Source organism: Plectropomus leopardus, chromosome 10 (assembly GCF_026936395.1).
Source record: "Plectropomus leopardus strain MGB_pleo_1.0 chromosome 10, ASM2693639v1, whole genome shotgun sequence".
Taxonomy (NCBI): domain Eukaryota; kingdom Metazoa; phylum Chordata; class Actinopteri; order Perciformes; family Serranidae; genus Plectropomus; species Plectropomus leopardus.
The window spans coordinates 19,283,809-19,298,798 of NC_142185.1; the positions used below are offsets into that span (position 1 = coordinate 19,283,809).

Genomic DNA, 14,990 nt, shown 5'->3' on the forward strand with positions numbered 1-14,990 from the left:
ATAAAGATGGACAACATGATCATTACTGCACAGACTCTCCAAATGACATCAGCAGCGCAAGATGGCAGCAGCTGTATTTGGGATATATTGGCTTCATTTTTGTACAATGTGAGTTAAGTGGAGACACGCCATCCATCTTCCATCCAGCCATCCATCATCTTTTTATGCCATAAAGCATATATTTCACAAAATCTACACAATTAATGAAAACAAACTTTTATTGTTGTTACATGATAAATTGGAGTAAGATTGACTTACCTACACTAGGGTGTAAGTTGTAGTAATATATATATATATGTATATATATATGTGTGTATGTATGTATATATATATATATATAGACACACCATTGGCTAATTTCAAATATTCCAATAAAAATCATTCATATGCTCATAGTTAATGTATCAGTTTAGTAGGCACAGCTTGGGCTCAGCACAGTACAAGTGAAAACTCTATAAATCATATAACAGGCTACATAAGAGAGATATCCAATATGACATGGTTGAACAGCAGCGGTAATATAACCAGCATAATAAAGCAGTTAAGTTTGGCAGAGTCATTGGTAAAGCCAGCAATTTGCTGCAGCTCCATAGTCTGGAGTATAAGGCAAGCAACACATGACTAGTCTAGCAATGTGAGGTAAGATGTGAGAGCACAATAGTGTTACAAAAGAGACAGCACATGAAACTGAAAGCCACTCACACCAGGGTCATTTAAACACCCCCGTGTTAAACAAGGTCAAAGTGAAAGACGCACTACCGCTCTGCTGGTGTCAGGTTTTTTTTCCAAACCCGACATAGAACCGAGGCTCCCCAAGTTCTGCTCAGGATCCTTGAGCAAAACAGACACAGATCAATGCACTCAGCTGCCATTCATAATCACTCGACCGATATTCAGAAATAAAAAAAACACACCAGATATGCTGCCTACAAAACCATCCCAACTGAACATGTATGAAACTACATTTCAGTGGGAACAGAAACATTGTTCAGAATGTGTATGTCTTGATATTGGCATAAAATGAATGCACCTTTGCATAAAAATGCCTGTAGTTTAAAATCAGGCGTCAGAAAGCACCCATGCAGAACTCAATCAGTATTCCATCAAGATGTGTGCAGTAGACCATACATTCGTACTCAATATGACCATAAATTTGTACTCAGTATCAATCCTTATATATGTTATATATCCATGTCATTACGTTACACAACAATGATTCAAGCACTAATGTCTAATCTTTAAAAAATAAAAGATCCAATTCTACTCATTTGGAAGCTTGATTGTGGGTATGAGTGTGCCCTCTGCTGGTTACTCAACTGACATGTATCTACAGTTTATACTACATCTTTTTTCACATTCATGTTTCAAATACGATGCAATAAGACAATTTCCTGTATTGCTCACTTTGTTCTTTTTTCAGGAAATTACTCCTAGATTTCCCCCTCCTTTTATTAGATAAGGTATTAATCTGAAATTACTTTGTTGGTGACAGCTGAGCAGAGGATCTGCCATCTCCTTTTCATTCACTGGAGTATGTTCAAGGAGAAGTTAGATCCCATTTAAATAGCAAGGTTTTATACCTGCTGTTTGGCTCTTAAACCCACATAGTGCTTGTTTCATAGGAATAGAATTGAATGTGTTTACCACACAGGACAAAAACTACGGGAGCAGAGCAAGAACACAGAGAAACGGAGGTGCAGAGGGAAACTATTAGAGTTCAAAGAGGTCAAGGAGGATTGAGAGTAACTGGATGCGATCTTGGGAGAGCGAGGCCACATTAGCCTGAATATGACGAGGTCACAGCACCCTGTGATGCCAATGTTTCTGCAGTATTGCTTGTCTCTGCAAGCTTTGGGTAATGTTTGCTGAATGTATAATGGAGATGACTGTAGGTCAAATCAGCACAAAATACCAAGGACACGGGCTCTGTGGCTCGTACATTTCATCCACTGAAGCTATCAGGTGAATGAGACATTGCCTGGCTGTATTTACTGTTCACAACGTCTACTTCTTACATTTTATAGGACACCACACATAAACATGAAGTGTACTGATTACAGTAATTGTTCAGTAATTATACATTTATCTTAAATGGGATTAAATGGCTCCACAGGTTATACTAGGTTATAGTCTGTAAATTTGCCAAGTGCCATCGTTTAAATCCAATTTAACATGGCAATTTGCTTCAAGGTTATAAATACATTCTAAACTGAAAAAGGTGGTGGCTGTAATACAGTATTTTGACAAAGCTTAAAGATAACCTCTAGTCTAAAATGTGTTTTTCATACATTTATGTCCCCTAAAATGTCTGACCTCTGCTATACTTTCTAGTACCCGTGCAAAGTTTGTCACCATAAAGGTTTTTCACATATTCTACCACAGGGGGCAATGTCTGAGTCTTTCCCTAAAATCTGAGATTCAAACATACGCTAGGCAAACTAGATTAGGAACGTTACTAATACTAAAGTAAGTAACTGTCTAATACAGGAAACACATAAAGGCAGGGAACAGAATTCAGCAACAGCAAAGAAACCTGAAACTTGCAGCACAGAGCAGACTCGTTATGTGATATAAAAATCTCAGCCAGACGGAATATATATTTCTGCAAACTTTGATTAGACCCCTGGTATAACAACATAATAACAATGTGATAGATACAACGTGTATCATAGTATATTTCACAACCACTACGTGGTCAGCCACTGACAGTTAGCCTACAAACTAACAAACAACATAAACAAATAAAAGATGCTAACTACACTTATCACTCCAACTCAAGCATGTATGGCTGACGCTCTCTGATGTTTCCTCGAACGGCTGGGATACGTGGGGCAAGGATGCGACACATCACATCGGCAGGTTGAAGCAGGATTTTTTACTTGTTAAACAGACTGTCTTTGTAGCCTGTGGATGCTGTTAGCTTTACTGTGTGCATTTTGAGTTTTTCCAAGTGGTAATGCAGTTGTTCATGAAAGGTTTACAACCATAGGATATTTTAAATGGTACTTAAATAATTAACTGGATCATTTTGACCACAGGATGCATTGATTTGATTGATAGATTTTAATGTGTAAAAACACCCACCACCCTGCATTGCCTCGCCTCTGGTAGAATGAGTTGTTTGTTTTAATTGAATCATACTTTTTTTTTACATAGTTCTATAGGAGCCACATCTAGAGAAAAACTAGAATGACCACCTTGCTGAGTCCAGTGAAATGTTTGTGCTAATTTTGAAAAAACTCCCTCAAGGTGTTCATGAGTTATCATGTTCACAAGAATGAGACAGGCAAGGTCACAGTGACCTTGACCTTTGAAAAATGACCACCAAATGAATGAAATTCATTGACTTGTTGACTTTGTTGACCAGTGGTGTAAAAACAGTATTGAGCTGCACTCCCATCGCACAGCTTTCATGGTCAGTGAAGCAGCTTCAGTTAATTATAATAAACACAGTCTGCTGCGGCAGATGTGTCACATCATGCCCCTGCCCCTTGTATTCTAGCTTTAACACTACCATTAGCCATCTCTATGCCCACTGCTCTTTCTAATGCAAGTAGTGGCAGTGATGTACTGCTAAGACAGATCCAGAGTTGAGAAAAAGAATAGATCTGCTTCCAGACCCCTTTTTTACTTTTTGTGTGGTGAAACCACAGAGAAGAATATTTTTACTTTTTCAAAACATGTCTGGAGGGGAACCTGTGATATATAAATCTTCATACCTTTTGAGCAATAAGTGCATTGTTATGACTGCTAAAGATGACTAAAGTTACCACTTTACCCATCAACAAACCGTAACACCATTATGCCCATCCCAAAACAGTTGCCTCTCTCTCTATTGACACCCTGTTCTGTCTGTGCGTAACATTAACGTCATACATAGTAACAGCCCTGCTATCCACTATGCCCTCCATTTACTCCCGAGCAATCAGTGAATTTCCACCCCTCCACTCGTCCACTCTGCCTTCCGGCAATGGCCCTCTGTCCCCATTTCTGTCTTGGCCATCCAGGCGGACAGTTCTGTGAAGCCAATATCAGCTGTGCCTGAAAACTGCACTTCCTCCCAGTAAAGTGTGACAAGTGGGCAACTGAGCGAACAACCTGTACAATGAAGTGCTCCTATGTGTTACCTTATGTTAACAATTCATTTGATCCCGTTTGTCTTTTAGTGTGCCACATACAGAGAGCCGCACTGGGACTTACTGATGTAAGATGTCAGTGCATCGATGCTGTTTGACTCTTCTGCTGCAGTGGCCCATATTTTTACATAATCGACACAACAGTTTAGACATAAAGTGTTCGAGGTGCCTAAGAAAGTCAGAGTACGTAGCTTGTGTTGACTGTAAATTCAACACTCTGGTGGACTTCAGTCGATCCCAGCACTCAGCCATAATTTGTTCATGTTTAGTCAATAACTGAGTTATTTTACAGGCAATGTTTGTGTAAACAAACCTTCTTCGCTCGCTGGGAAATCTTTGGTGCGTGACACAAAAGCTTTTCAACCAGATACTCTTTGTTCTGCAAGAGAAAAATGAAAACAGGGATGAAAAATACCATTTATAAACACAAAACATTAATAGATTAATTTTATCAAAACTTGATGACGGTAAAAAAAAAATGTAATCTACTGTGTTTTAAAGTGGTGGCACACTGAAATCAACTGAGTCAAAGTGCAAAAGGCGTCTAAAAATTCTTGAAGGCTATGTTTTAAAATAATGACAGTTAGACCAGTGACTAAAGCAGTTTGATCCAGCTAAATCCTATTCATGAAATTAACATTACACAAACTGTGCCAACAGATGATTAAAATAATTACTCTATTTTGCATTTCAGATACTCAGCTATTGAAAACCATTTCCTTTCTCTAAACCAGAACATCAGGAAACCCTTGTTAATCATCATTATGTTCAATTATTTATATAAACAAAGAGATGGATAAAGAATTAAATTAGGAGTAATGTATAAGTTCTCTTTTTTCTGTGGTCATTATTTCTGCAAAAAATCCTTGTTGACTTTTCTGTATGTTGCTTGATGTATCAAATGACATATAACCATCTTAAACCAATAAAAAACTCAAAATACAGGGCTGAATCATTACCGAAGTAAGCACGATGCCATAAGTAAAACGCTTATAATGAAACCAAAGAAAGTTGGCAAGAGAAATATTTGAAATGAAAAAAATACCTTGGCCTTTTGGAACAATTTACACTTCAAAAGCTCTGCAGCTGTAGGCCTAGAGATAAAGAAAAGCACACTGCTGAAAATGAACCCAAACACAGCACTTTCTGAATGGTAATCAGCCGTTTTTTTATTGATCCCATATTGCATCAGCTCTCCTCTCTGAAATATTTGGTTGATAAATGAAATGTGGTGCTAACCTCTTGGCAGGATCCTTCTGAAGGCACATAGTTATTAGCTTCCTAAATGATTTGCCGTATTTTTTTAGCACTTCCTTGTCTTCAACACCCGTCTCTAGAGTGGGTGGATCATTCTGTAGGGTAAGCATTAAAACCTAAAAAGACAAGAAAAAAATGCTTGAAACCGCCTTCAGGCATCAGCAGCAACACAAAAATTGCAGAAGAGGAAAACAAACTCGAAGCAAAAAACTCTTTGTAGAAAGAATGTTGTGGTGAGTAAAAGCAACAGGTTCCTTAAAATAAAAGGTTGCCTCTTTATTAGTCATTTGGCTTCCCCAATTACAGCAAAAGCAACAAGTCAGAATGTGCTTGTTCTCACTAATGATGAAACTTTACAGAAATAAGTTGGTCGAGAGGAAAGTTTAGTAAGCCCAGAGTCTATAAGCACTGCTGATGAAAGCTACAAAAATAGCTGTAAATAGGACACCATACTGACTAAAAAACAGCCAATAATTATATCCAAAAACTCACCTTCATGGGAGGGTAGCGGTGATAGGGTGCAGAGCCTGTTGCTAATTCTATGGCTGTAATTCCAAAACTCCATATATCTGCTTTGAAATCATAGCCTCGAACCTGTAGAAATACAATAAGAATAATCTCAAATCTCTGGGATTCCATGGCTGTTAATGTTAATGTTCTGGTTTAAAGGGACACTTCACCCCAAAATCAAAAATACATATGTTTTCCTCTTACGTGTTGTGCTATTCGATAATATAGATTGGTTTGGTTTGAGTTGCAGGGTGTTGGAGATATCAGCTGTAGAGATGTCTGCCCTTTCTCCAATATAATGAAACTAGATGGTACTTGGCTCGTGGTGTTCAAAGTGCCAAAAAAATACATTTGAAAACCTCAACAACACAAACACACACACACTCAACACAAATGTAAACGTGGTGTCCTCCTTGGCAGAGCTGTAGCTAGCTCAGTGGTGCTAGGTGAGCTAACAGTAGATGCTTGCTTTCCTCTGCGCTATGATACTGTTGGTGGATGTAGTTTGGCAGAAAGAAAATGATTCCTAAATTAAACTGCTCACAACAAGGTGTTGAGTATCCGTGTCATGATATTGAAAAATACATTGCTGTTGAGTTTTCGAATTTATTTTCATTTTTTTGGTGCACTCGAAGTGCCATCTAGTTCCATTATATTTGAGAGAAGGCATACATCTCTACAGCTAATATCTCCAACACTCACACTCACCCTATCTCACACCAAATAAATCTACATGATAAATAGCTCTACAGGTGAGAGGAAAAAATATGTATTTTTGATTTGGGGCTGAACTCTCCCTCTAAATTTCTGGGGCTTTATGTTAATGTCAGTAGCTAACATGTCAAAAATACATTAGCTGGTAGCATTAAATCAAGACATGGGTTAGTGCTAAGCACAGCAGAGGCAAGCTGAGACAAATATATTTTGAATGAGATATTATGAACTGCATGACATCAGCTGCAGCTGCCTTTTTGTATGGATAATGATAGACTTACCTGTTCCATCACCTCCGGCGCCATCCAGCATGGCGTGCCAACAAAGGTCTTTCGCACTTTGTTTCTTGTCATATCCCCCCCTGTGGCTAGAAATGCACTTACTCCAAAATCTGAAAATATAGATAAAACAATTAATGTCTGGTTTATGCCACAGTATGTTGAACGGGTATTTCGAACACAAATTACTATAGATATGTTCATTTAAAATTCTGTGTTAAACCACTTTTGTGAAAGGTTTTGGATAATCGATATTAAGGATAAAGTGAGGTTTTGTTATAAATCAGACATAATTTAATTATGTTTTTCACCATCATGATAGAGGTATCACCTTGTACAGAACTGCAGCTGTAAAATTATCTTTTTTTTTTACAGTTTCTTATCACAGTTTGATCATTTTGTTAGGCAAGTTCAGTTTATTCTCAATGTGTGCTCCTTCGTCATGAAATTATACAATCTGTGAATTAAGTTCCATTGTTCAGGTATTCATGCTTTTTGTTTTGTTACACTAAAGAAAAGTCAGAGTCTAACAGAGTAAGGTACAGTAGTGTCATGCACACCTGCAATCTGAACAGATCCATCTTCTCCCAGTAGTATGTTCCCAGCTTTCACATCCCTGAGGTCAACAAAACACAAACACAGTCAAACAACAAAGTCATGGGGATCGGCATTGATTCTTCCATTCGTGTAAACAAGTCCCACAGCCCACCACCATCTGGAACTCTGCCCAAGGGGCTGATCGAGGTTTCATCCTGCCGCTCGATGACTTTGAAATGCAGGGAGTTTAGAGAATACAACTGTCCTGTTTTTTAAAACTATAATTATCTGATTGAATTTCATTTCCTTATAACTTTAGTTATTTGTTTTACTCTATATATATTACATATAAGTTTTTTATGTTATGTAAGTTATGGACTTGGACATACATTTTAACAACAACATAAAGACAATTACAAAATTAGCCAACTACCACTTTAAAAAACATCAGTCAGCCACTGCTTATCCAGATACTGCTGCCAGAGAAACACCAAGAAAGTGGGGTAGATTACACTGGTCCTTGCACTGCTTCTGGCTTCTTGTGAGTCAAAAAATAGATTTTAAATTCCTACTACTTGTCTATGAAGCACTGAATACATCTCTGAACTGTTCGTATGCTACGAAACATTCAGACCCCTGGGTTACCTAGAAGAGTTTTACCTGGCATTCCTAGGAACAAAATCGAGTAAGGTGAAGTAGCATTTAGTTTCTGTGCTCACTACCTGTAAACCTCCTGAGGTCTGCTAAAACTGTCAGCTCAGTTAAATTAAAAAACTAAAATAAAAACAACAAACATCAGAAAAAAAATCAAGTCAAAATGTTTTACCGGTGAATCTGTCCATTTCTGTGCAGATAGTCGAGACCCTCGAGGACTTCTTTTAATATAGTAGCAATAATAGGCTCGTCTAGCGCTCGATTTCTGTCGTCTTCTTTGTTTGTGTGCTTAATTATATCCAGCATAGAGCCTAAAACAACACCACAGAAAAGCAGAAACATTCAGATAATATTTTACATATTAATGAAAAACACAAATCAGCTGCAGTGTTACCCCGAGTCATTACATGATCAATATCCAGGCGCAAATTACTTCAGTGTCTTTTAATTGCTTGTTGTCCTTTAAAGAGTAAAATGTAATAGGCAGTACATTACAGTGAGTAACATCACAGCTGTAATTCCTTCAGAAATGAGCGCCGTAAGCTGTTCACAATAGCATCCAACCAACAGTCTGCTACTGTTTCCTTATGACTGTAATAAAGCCAGCCTAAATATTGTGCTGAAAGAATACATTTTAAGGATTTCAAAACTAATGTTTTTTTAGGACAACAATGGAAATAGTGACTGGAATGCTGATTAGATAGCTCTTTTTGTTATTGTCCTGATGCATTTTGCCAATTCTTTTGATTATATCTTATTTCTTGCCAGCTGTCCCTTTTACTAACTAAATATAAATACATAATGAAGAGACAGTTCTCACCTGTGGTGCTATTTATCAATCTAGATGTTTTGGTCTGAGTTGCACAGTGTTGGAGATATCAACAATAAAGATGTCTGCCTTTTCTTCAATGTAATGGAACTAGATGGCACATGGCTTGTGGTGCTCAAAGCAACAAAAAATACATATAATAAACACAACAGCAATGTGTCTTTGCAGAAATCAAGACCAGTTACTCAAGATAATCCACAGACCTTGTTGTGAACAGTTTCATGTAGATGCACACTTCCTTCTGCGCAGTATTAGGATTTGCAGGTGTAGGTTGGTGGAAAGAAAATAATCCTACATTAAAGCTGCTCACAAAAAGGTCTGTGGATTATCTTGAGTAAACGGGTCATAACTTCCGTTGAGTTTTTTAAATGTTTGTTTTTTTTAGCACTACAGGTATGAGTAAAAAATGTGTATTTTTCATTTGGGGGTGTACTGTCCCTTTAAATATATGATGGTAATTATTGTAACCTATAGGCAATTTTTATACTCTGTTCTACTGCAATGTTATTTACTTGTGACAAATACAGTGTAAGGCATAACCCAGGCAGCTGTTACAAGGTTATCAGTGGATCAAAGCATAAAGATGGAGCATCATCACTATGACTGACTGGGTTATGAAGTTAGATATAGGATCTGGTTCCATGTGGCTCATCAGCTGAAACTTACCTCCACTCAGAAGCTTCATGACTAACCAAAGTTCATCCTTCACTACAAAGGAGGTGTAGTAGGTGACAACATTGGGATGGTTGCACTGGCTCATTGCTTGGATTTCTTTCTATTGTGAGAGAGAAACAGTAGACAGAATGTAATGTCATATTTTATTACAGGGCTTTGTTGAATACTCATCTCTAATCGGTTACAATTACAGCATTCTACTGCTCCTTCTTTCTGAAGAGCAGACCACTGCTACGTGTCTGATCATAGACTTTTAGCCAAAGCAATAAAATAATTCTTGAATTAATGCTTTGTGTATTATTTATCTATTCAGTAAATACCCATGTAATAAGCAGGATAATGGACAGTGACTGGGTCAATTTCAGCATGATTCAAAACCCCTCCACTTCACATCAGGGTCCTGCATCACCCTGTCAGGATTTGTTTCTGAATAATGATCCACTTGCTGTACATTATTTTTATTAATTTGATTTTGCTTTATTGTTAGAAAAAGTGAATGCAGTGCAACATATTCATTCTTATCATTATAACCCCTTGCATGTTAAACTGGAATGATTTTAGTGAACTTTTCTTTTAATGACAACTTGTATTTTCATTATAATAATCTGTAATAAGCCATAATAACCGGAATTAATGTACATCTCAGTGTATATGAACTTACAGCAAATATTACAACCTCTCCGGTATATTAATGAATATCGTTATTCAGGCTTGCATAGAACAATAATAATATGGATCAGAGGAACAGTAGTAGCACAGCATTAGATAGTGGCACAAAAACCCTCTGTGCACACACACTTAGAAAATAAGCCCGTATTTATTGTACTCACCAAAAGCTCATCCATGCTGGTCTGGCATTTTTCCAGGTTTATTCTCTTTATGGCAACGCGCTCCTGTCTGGGGGTACAGAGGGCTGCCTGCACCACAGCTGTGGCCCCGCTGCCTGGAATCACAACAGAGCGATGACAAAGTGCACAGGAGCAAAGAGCGACTCACAGCACACACAGCAGGAAGACAACTCTGAAATTCAGCATCACTCTTATGTTTATTTTCTGTCCTTATCTTCTTCAGGTTTCATGTTTATGTTATGGTAGTCATCTTTCATGCGTGCTGGCTGACAATGACATAAGCTCACTTTGAGTACCGCACTTTTTTTCAAACATAATGGATTGTTTACTCGGTTCATTACAAATCAGGCCACACTGGAATAGTGAAGTTGTTCACACCGTGGAGCTGTGACACACAGCATATTGCTTTCCAACTGTTAGTGGCAGATAAGGAGAAGGAGAGAACACATGAGATCTTGCTGCTTACCAGTTGATTATGACAACAGAGGGGGGGGGTCTCACTCACTCATCACAGTCAGCAGCAAACAGCTGTGGTGTTACTTCTTATCAGTGAAGATATGAGTTGTCACCTCATCTACACACTGCATGCAAGAGCCAAAAATATACAGGCGACTTCCTTAAGCGTGTTTTGAGTACATTTAAATGTTTAGTTGACTTAGTAATTAATACTTTGAAAATTTTAGAATTTTTTAGAATTCCTGAGAGGAAAAGGAATCTGTTTTGGGTGCTTAAAGGTTGGCCACATGAGCAAGGAATGCAGAAATTGTTTGACCTGTGATGAATGTAGTCTAAAACACTCAAATATTCTGCATCTCCCCAACAAAGACAAAATAAGTAAAATGCAGGAAACACCAGTCAGCAGTGCCCTTATGTCTCTACAGGCATGTGACTGTACTGGGGCTGGGGACCATGACTGTACCCTTTCCATCATGCCAGTGCAGGTGAAATCTAAGAAAGGAGATAAGGTGCTGCAGATCTATGCTTTCTTAGACCCTGGAAGTACAGTAACCTTTTGTACCAACAGTTTCATGAAGAAGCTGAATCTACAGGGCACAAAAACCAACATCCTGCTGCGCACAATGAGCCATAACAGGGTTGTCGAAAGCCACATCCTTACAGGACAGGAAGTGTCTAAATTGGACAGTAACCAATTTGTGGACCTACCAGAGACTTTTACACAGGAAAGAAACCCTGTCTCAAAGAACAATATCCATACTCAGCGAGAGGTGGACAAATGGGAATTTCTGAAAGATATCAGGTCCCAGAATTGGACACTGATGTTGAATTCTTGATTGGGACCGATGCACAAAAACGAATGAAACCTTGGGAAATAATCAACAGCAAAGGCGATGGACCTTATGCTTTGAGGGGCAGAGGTGGTTGTCAGAGGAGCTGCTCTACCATATATGCCAACAGGGTATCCATCATCTAGCTGGAGGAGCTGTTGATTTCTCAGTATAACAAAGATTTCAATGAGAAGTCACTGGATGAGGAGCAGGAGATGTCAAGGGAGGACCTGAGATTCATGGAGATCTTGGAGAATTCAACTTGCATGCAGGAAAGTCATTACTGCATGGACTTACCCTTTAAAGTGGATGACATCACCATGCCAAGCAATTGGTGCATTCTTGAACAGCACCTTCAAAGTCTCAAAAGAAAGTTTAAAAGGGAGAAGACCTATAAGGAGGAATATACAGCATTTCTCACTGAGATGATTGACAGTGGATATGCAGAAGTGGTGCCTCAAGATAAGCTGGACTGCAAAGATGGCAGTGTTTGGTATCTCCCTCATCGCGGTGTGTACCACCCAAAGAAGAAAACCCTGAGAGTGTTTTTTAACTGTGGAACAGGGTTTGAAGTAACCTTCTTTAATTGCCAACGTCTGCAACGTCCTGACCTGAACAAATTCTCTCTTTGGTGTCTTAACAAGATTCAGACAGGAGAACGTTGCTCTGATGACCGATGTCCAGGCATGTTCCACCAAGGTGACAGAAAAGTATGTGGATTTTCTTCACTTCCTGTGGTGGCCCAGAGGAAACATTTCAAAGAGTCCAATAGAACATAGAATGAAGGTACACATTTTTGGAGCAGTCTTGTCACCATGCTGTCCCAATTATGCATTGAGAAGGACTGTGCTGGATAATAAGGATGACTTCAGAGTGGAAGTTACTGATACTGTCCACAACAACTTTTATGTGGATGACTGTCTAAAATCTTTGCCTACAAAGGAAGAAGCAATGGAAATGGTAGTGGACCTTACTGACATATGCTCAAAGGGAGGATTTCAGCTGGTGAAGTGGACAAGTAACAGTCGGGCTACATTGTCGTCAATTCCTGAGGAAAAACGATCCAAAATAACCAGGCAACAGCACTTGGATCTAGACAACCTACCTGTGGAGATGGCACTTGGACTGAATTGGTGCACTGAAAGTGACACTTTCACATTAAAGCCTGCAATCCAAAAAAGACCACACACCAGACTTGGCATTCTTTCAATTTTCAGTTCAATCTATGACCCATTAGGGTTCTTGTCAACTTTCACCTTGGAACCAAAACTGCTGTTGCAAGAAATCAGCTGAGAAAAATAAAAGCTGTTCCCCCGAAATTCTCACCATACTGGACAGAATGGCCTCTGGACCTGGAGAAGGTGGCAGCACTTAGGGTGAACTGCTGCATCAAACGAAAGGACTTTGGAGGACCCATAAATGCACAGCTGCATCACTTTGCAAATCCCAGCAATCGTTGTTATGGCGCCGAATCCCGCCTGAGATTGGAGAACCAGAGTAAGAAGGTTCATCTCGCATGTTGGTTGTGCAAATCAAGAGTCACCCCATTAAAGCAGACAAGAATTTGTTTTCGAACTTGCTGCTATGTCGACTGCATTATCCCTGTCAAAAAACAAATATATAAAATAAATAAATTCCTCGCCTTGAACTTACCGCTGCTGCGCTGGCTGCTAAAGTTGATAAAATGCTGAGGAAGGAACTGTCACTTCAGTTAGAGAAGTTGTGCTTCTGGACTGACAGTCAAACTGTGCTGAAGTACATCAATAAGGATACAAAACGATTTCACACCTTTGTGGCAAATAGAGTGGCTTCAAATAGGGAAGCAACAAATGTTGTTCAGTGGAGGTACGTCAGCTCAAAGAACAATCCTGCTGACGAAACATCGAGGTAAGAGGTGGACTGAGGGCCCACACTTTCTTCAAGGGCAAGAGGTTGATTGGCCAAGACCCTTTGATCCACAAACCATTTCATCAGAAGATCCAAAAGATCAAAAGGGACCAAATGGTCAATGTCATTGTTACAGATTCTGAAGGTGCAACCAACAAGCTCTTGAACTACTTCTCTGAGTGGACTAAACTCAAGACCTTGGCTACTGATTAACTGAAATAGAGCATTCTGTGAGTAATGATGGGACACATAACTCAGAAAAAAAGTTGAATTAAAAGAGGGAAATTCAAAAGAAAATCCTACAGTACATATATAGCTATTTCATAGCAGTGTTCCAATTAGTAGTGTCAGAAAACACATAACCACAGGTTTAATCATTGCAGGAGCCATTAGTTATGTCTGTTTATTATTCTGTTTATATTTTCTGTGTAAATAAGATTCACCATGGGTGGCAGTGCAAGTTATCATGGGCACAGGTGTCACAGGCGGCGTAATCATGCATGGGTGACGAGGAGATCGCACTGTTTTTACTGCTTGCTCGCCCATTTCGCTCACATCATCATAAAGATAGTCATCACATCACCACCGCAAGTTTTGATGGCAATGAAAGCTGTTTGTTTGTAAATGTGCATCACTGATTAAACAGGAACCTCACCCAACTGTGAATTCTGCCTGGGCATCTCATTGAAGCACATCATGAACAGGTCTCCACCCGCACCCAGCTGAACGGCTAAAAAGTAGGTCAAGATAGTCCCTATAATCATATTAACATGCATAAAAAACACACTGTGAAGTACTTTTCTTCTAGGTATGTATATTATCGAAGCTTAACCAGTGATTAAGTATTTTTAAAGCCATTGCTTTTGACCCATTGTGACAGTAAGTGCTAAAACAATTATTCATTTCCTTAATTGAAGAAAACAAATTCCAAATTATTGTAGTCATGGGTTAAGTTAATAAGGAAAAAAATATTGTTTTAAACTATTGTTCAGATATAACGAGCCATGTTTTCAGAAATCACTCTGAATTTTAAGACATCACTTGTGTTACAGTGATGGACAATGATGAAAATGTGATAAACAGCAGTCAATCACAAAAATAACAGTTAGAGCTTTACTAAGAGTTTTATTTCGGTAATTTTAAGTTTTAGTAAAGTTAAAATTAACCATTCTACAAGGCCAACTATTACTGATTTGATTATTATTACTATTATGACTATCATAAATACAATTATTATCTGCTTTATTATAAAGTACGTGTTACATTTGAAAAATTGCCCTCTTGAGATGGCAGGCTATATCATTCTGTTTACGTGCCATCAGAGATAACACAAGTGAAATAACACATTGTGGGTTTTACACAGCCACAGCATCTGTGAT

General features: G+C 38.6%; 1 protein-coding gene across 2 annotated transcripts in view; it reads right to left on the minus strand.

Moving 5' to 3' along the window:
* stk39 (serine threonine kinase 39) overlaps window positions 1-14,990 on the minus strand; it is a 32,911-nt gene that overhangs the window by 15,321 nt on the left and 2,600 nt on the right. For both annotated transcript variants that reach the window (XM_042494993.2, XM_088083228.1), the window contains 9 exons: window positions 10,421-10,533; window positions 9,582-9,690; window positions 8,259-8,397; window positions 7,456-7,511; window positions 6,899-7,008; window positions 5,886-5,987; window positions 5,376-5,509; window positions 5,182-5,230; window positions 4,450-4,515 (listed from right to left, as the gene is read on the minus strand). In XM_042494993.2, the coding sequence (XP_042350927.1) occupies window positions 4,450-4,515; window positions 5,182-5,230; window positions 5,376-5,509; window positions 5,886-5,987; window positions 6,899-7,008; window positions 7,456-7,511; window positions 8,259-8,397; window positions 9,582-9,690; window positions 10,421-10,533 (878 nt within the window). The remainder of the gene's footprint in view (window positions 1-4,449; window positions 4,516-5,181; window positions 5,231-5,375; window positions 5,510-5,885; window positions 5,988-6,898; window positions 7,009-7,455; window positions 7,512-8,258; window positions 8,398-9,581; window positions 9,691-10,420; window positions 10,534-14,990) is intronic.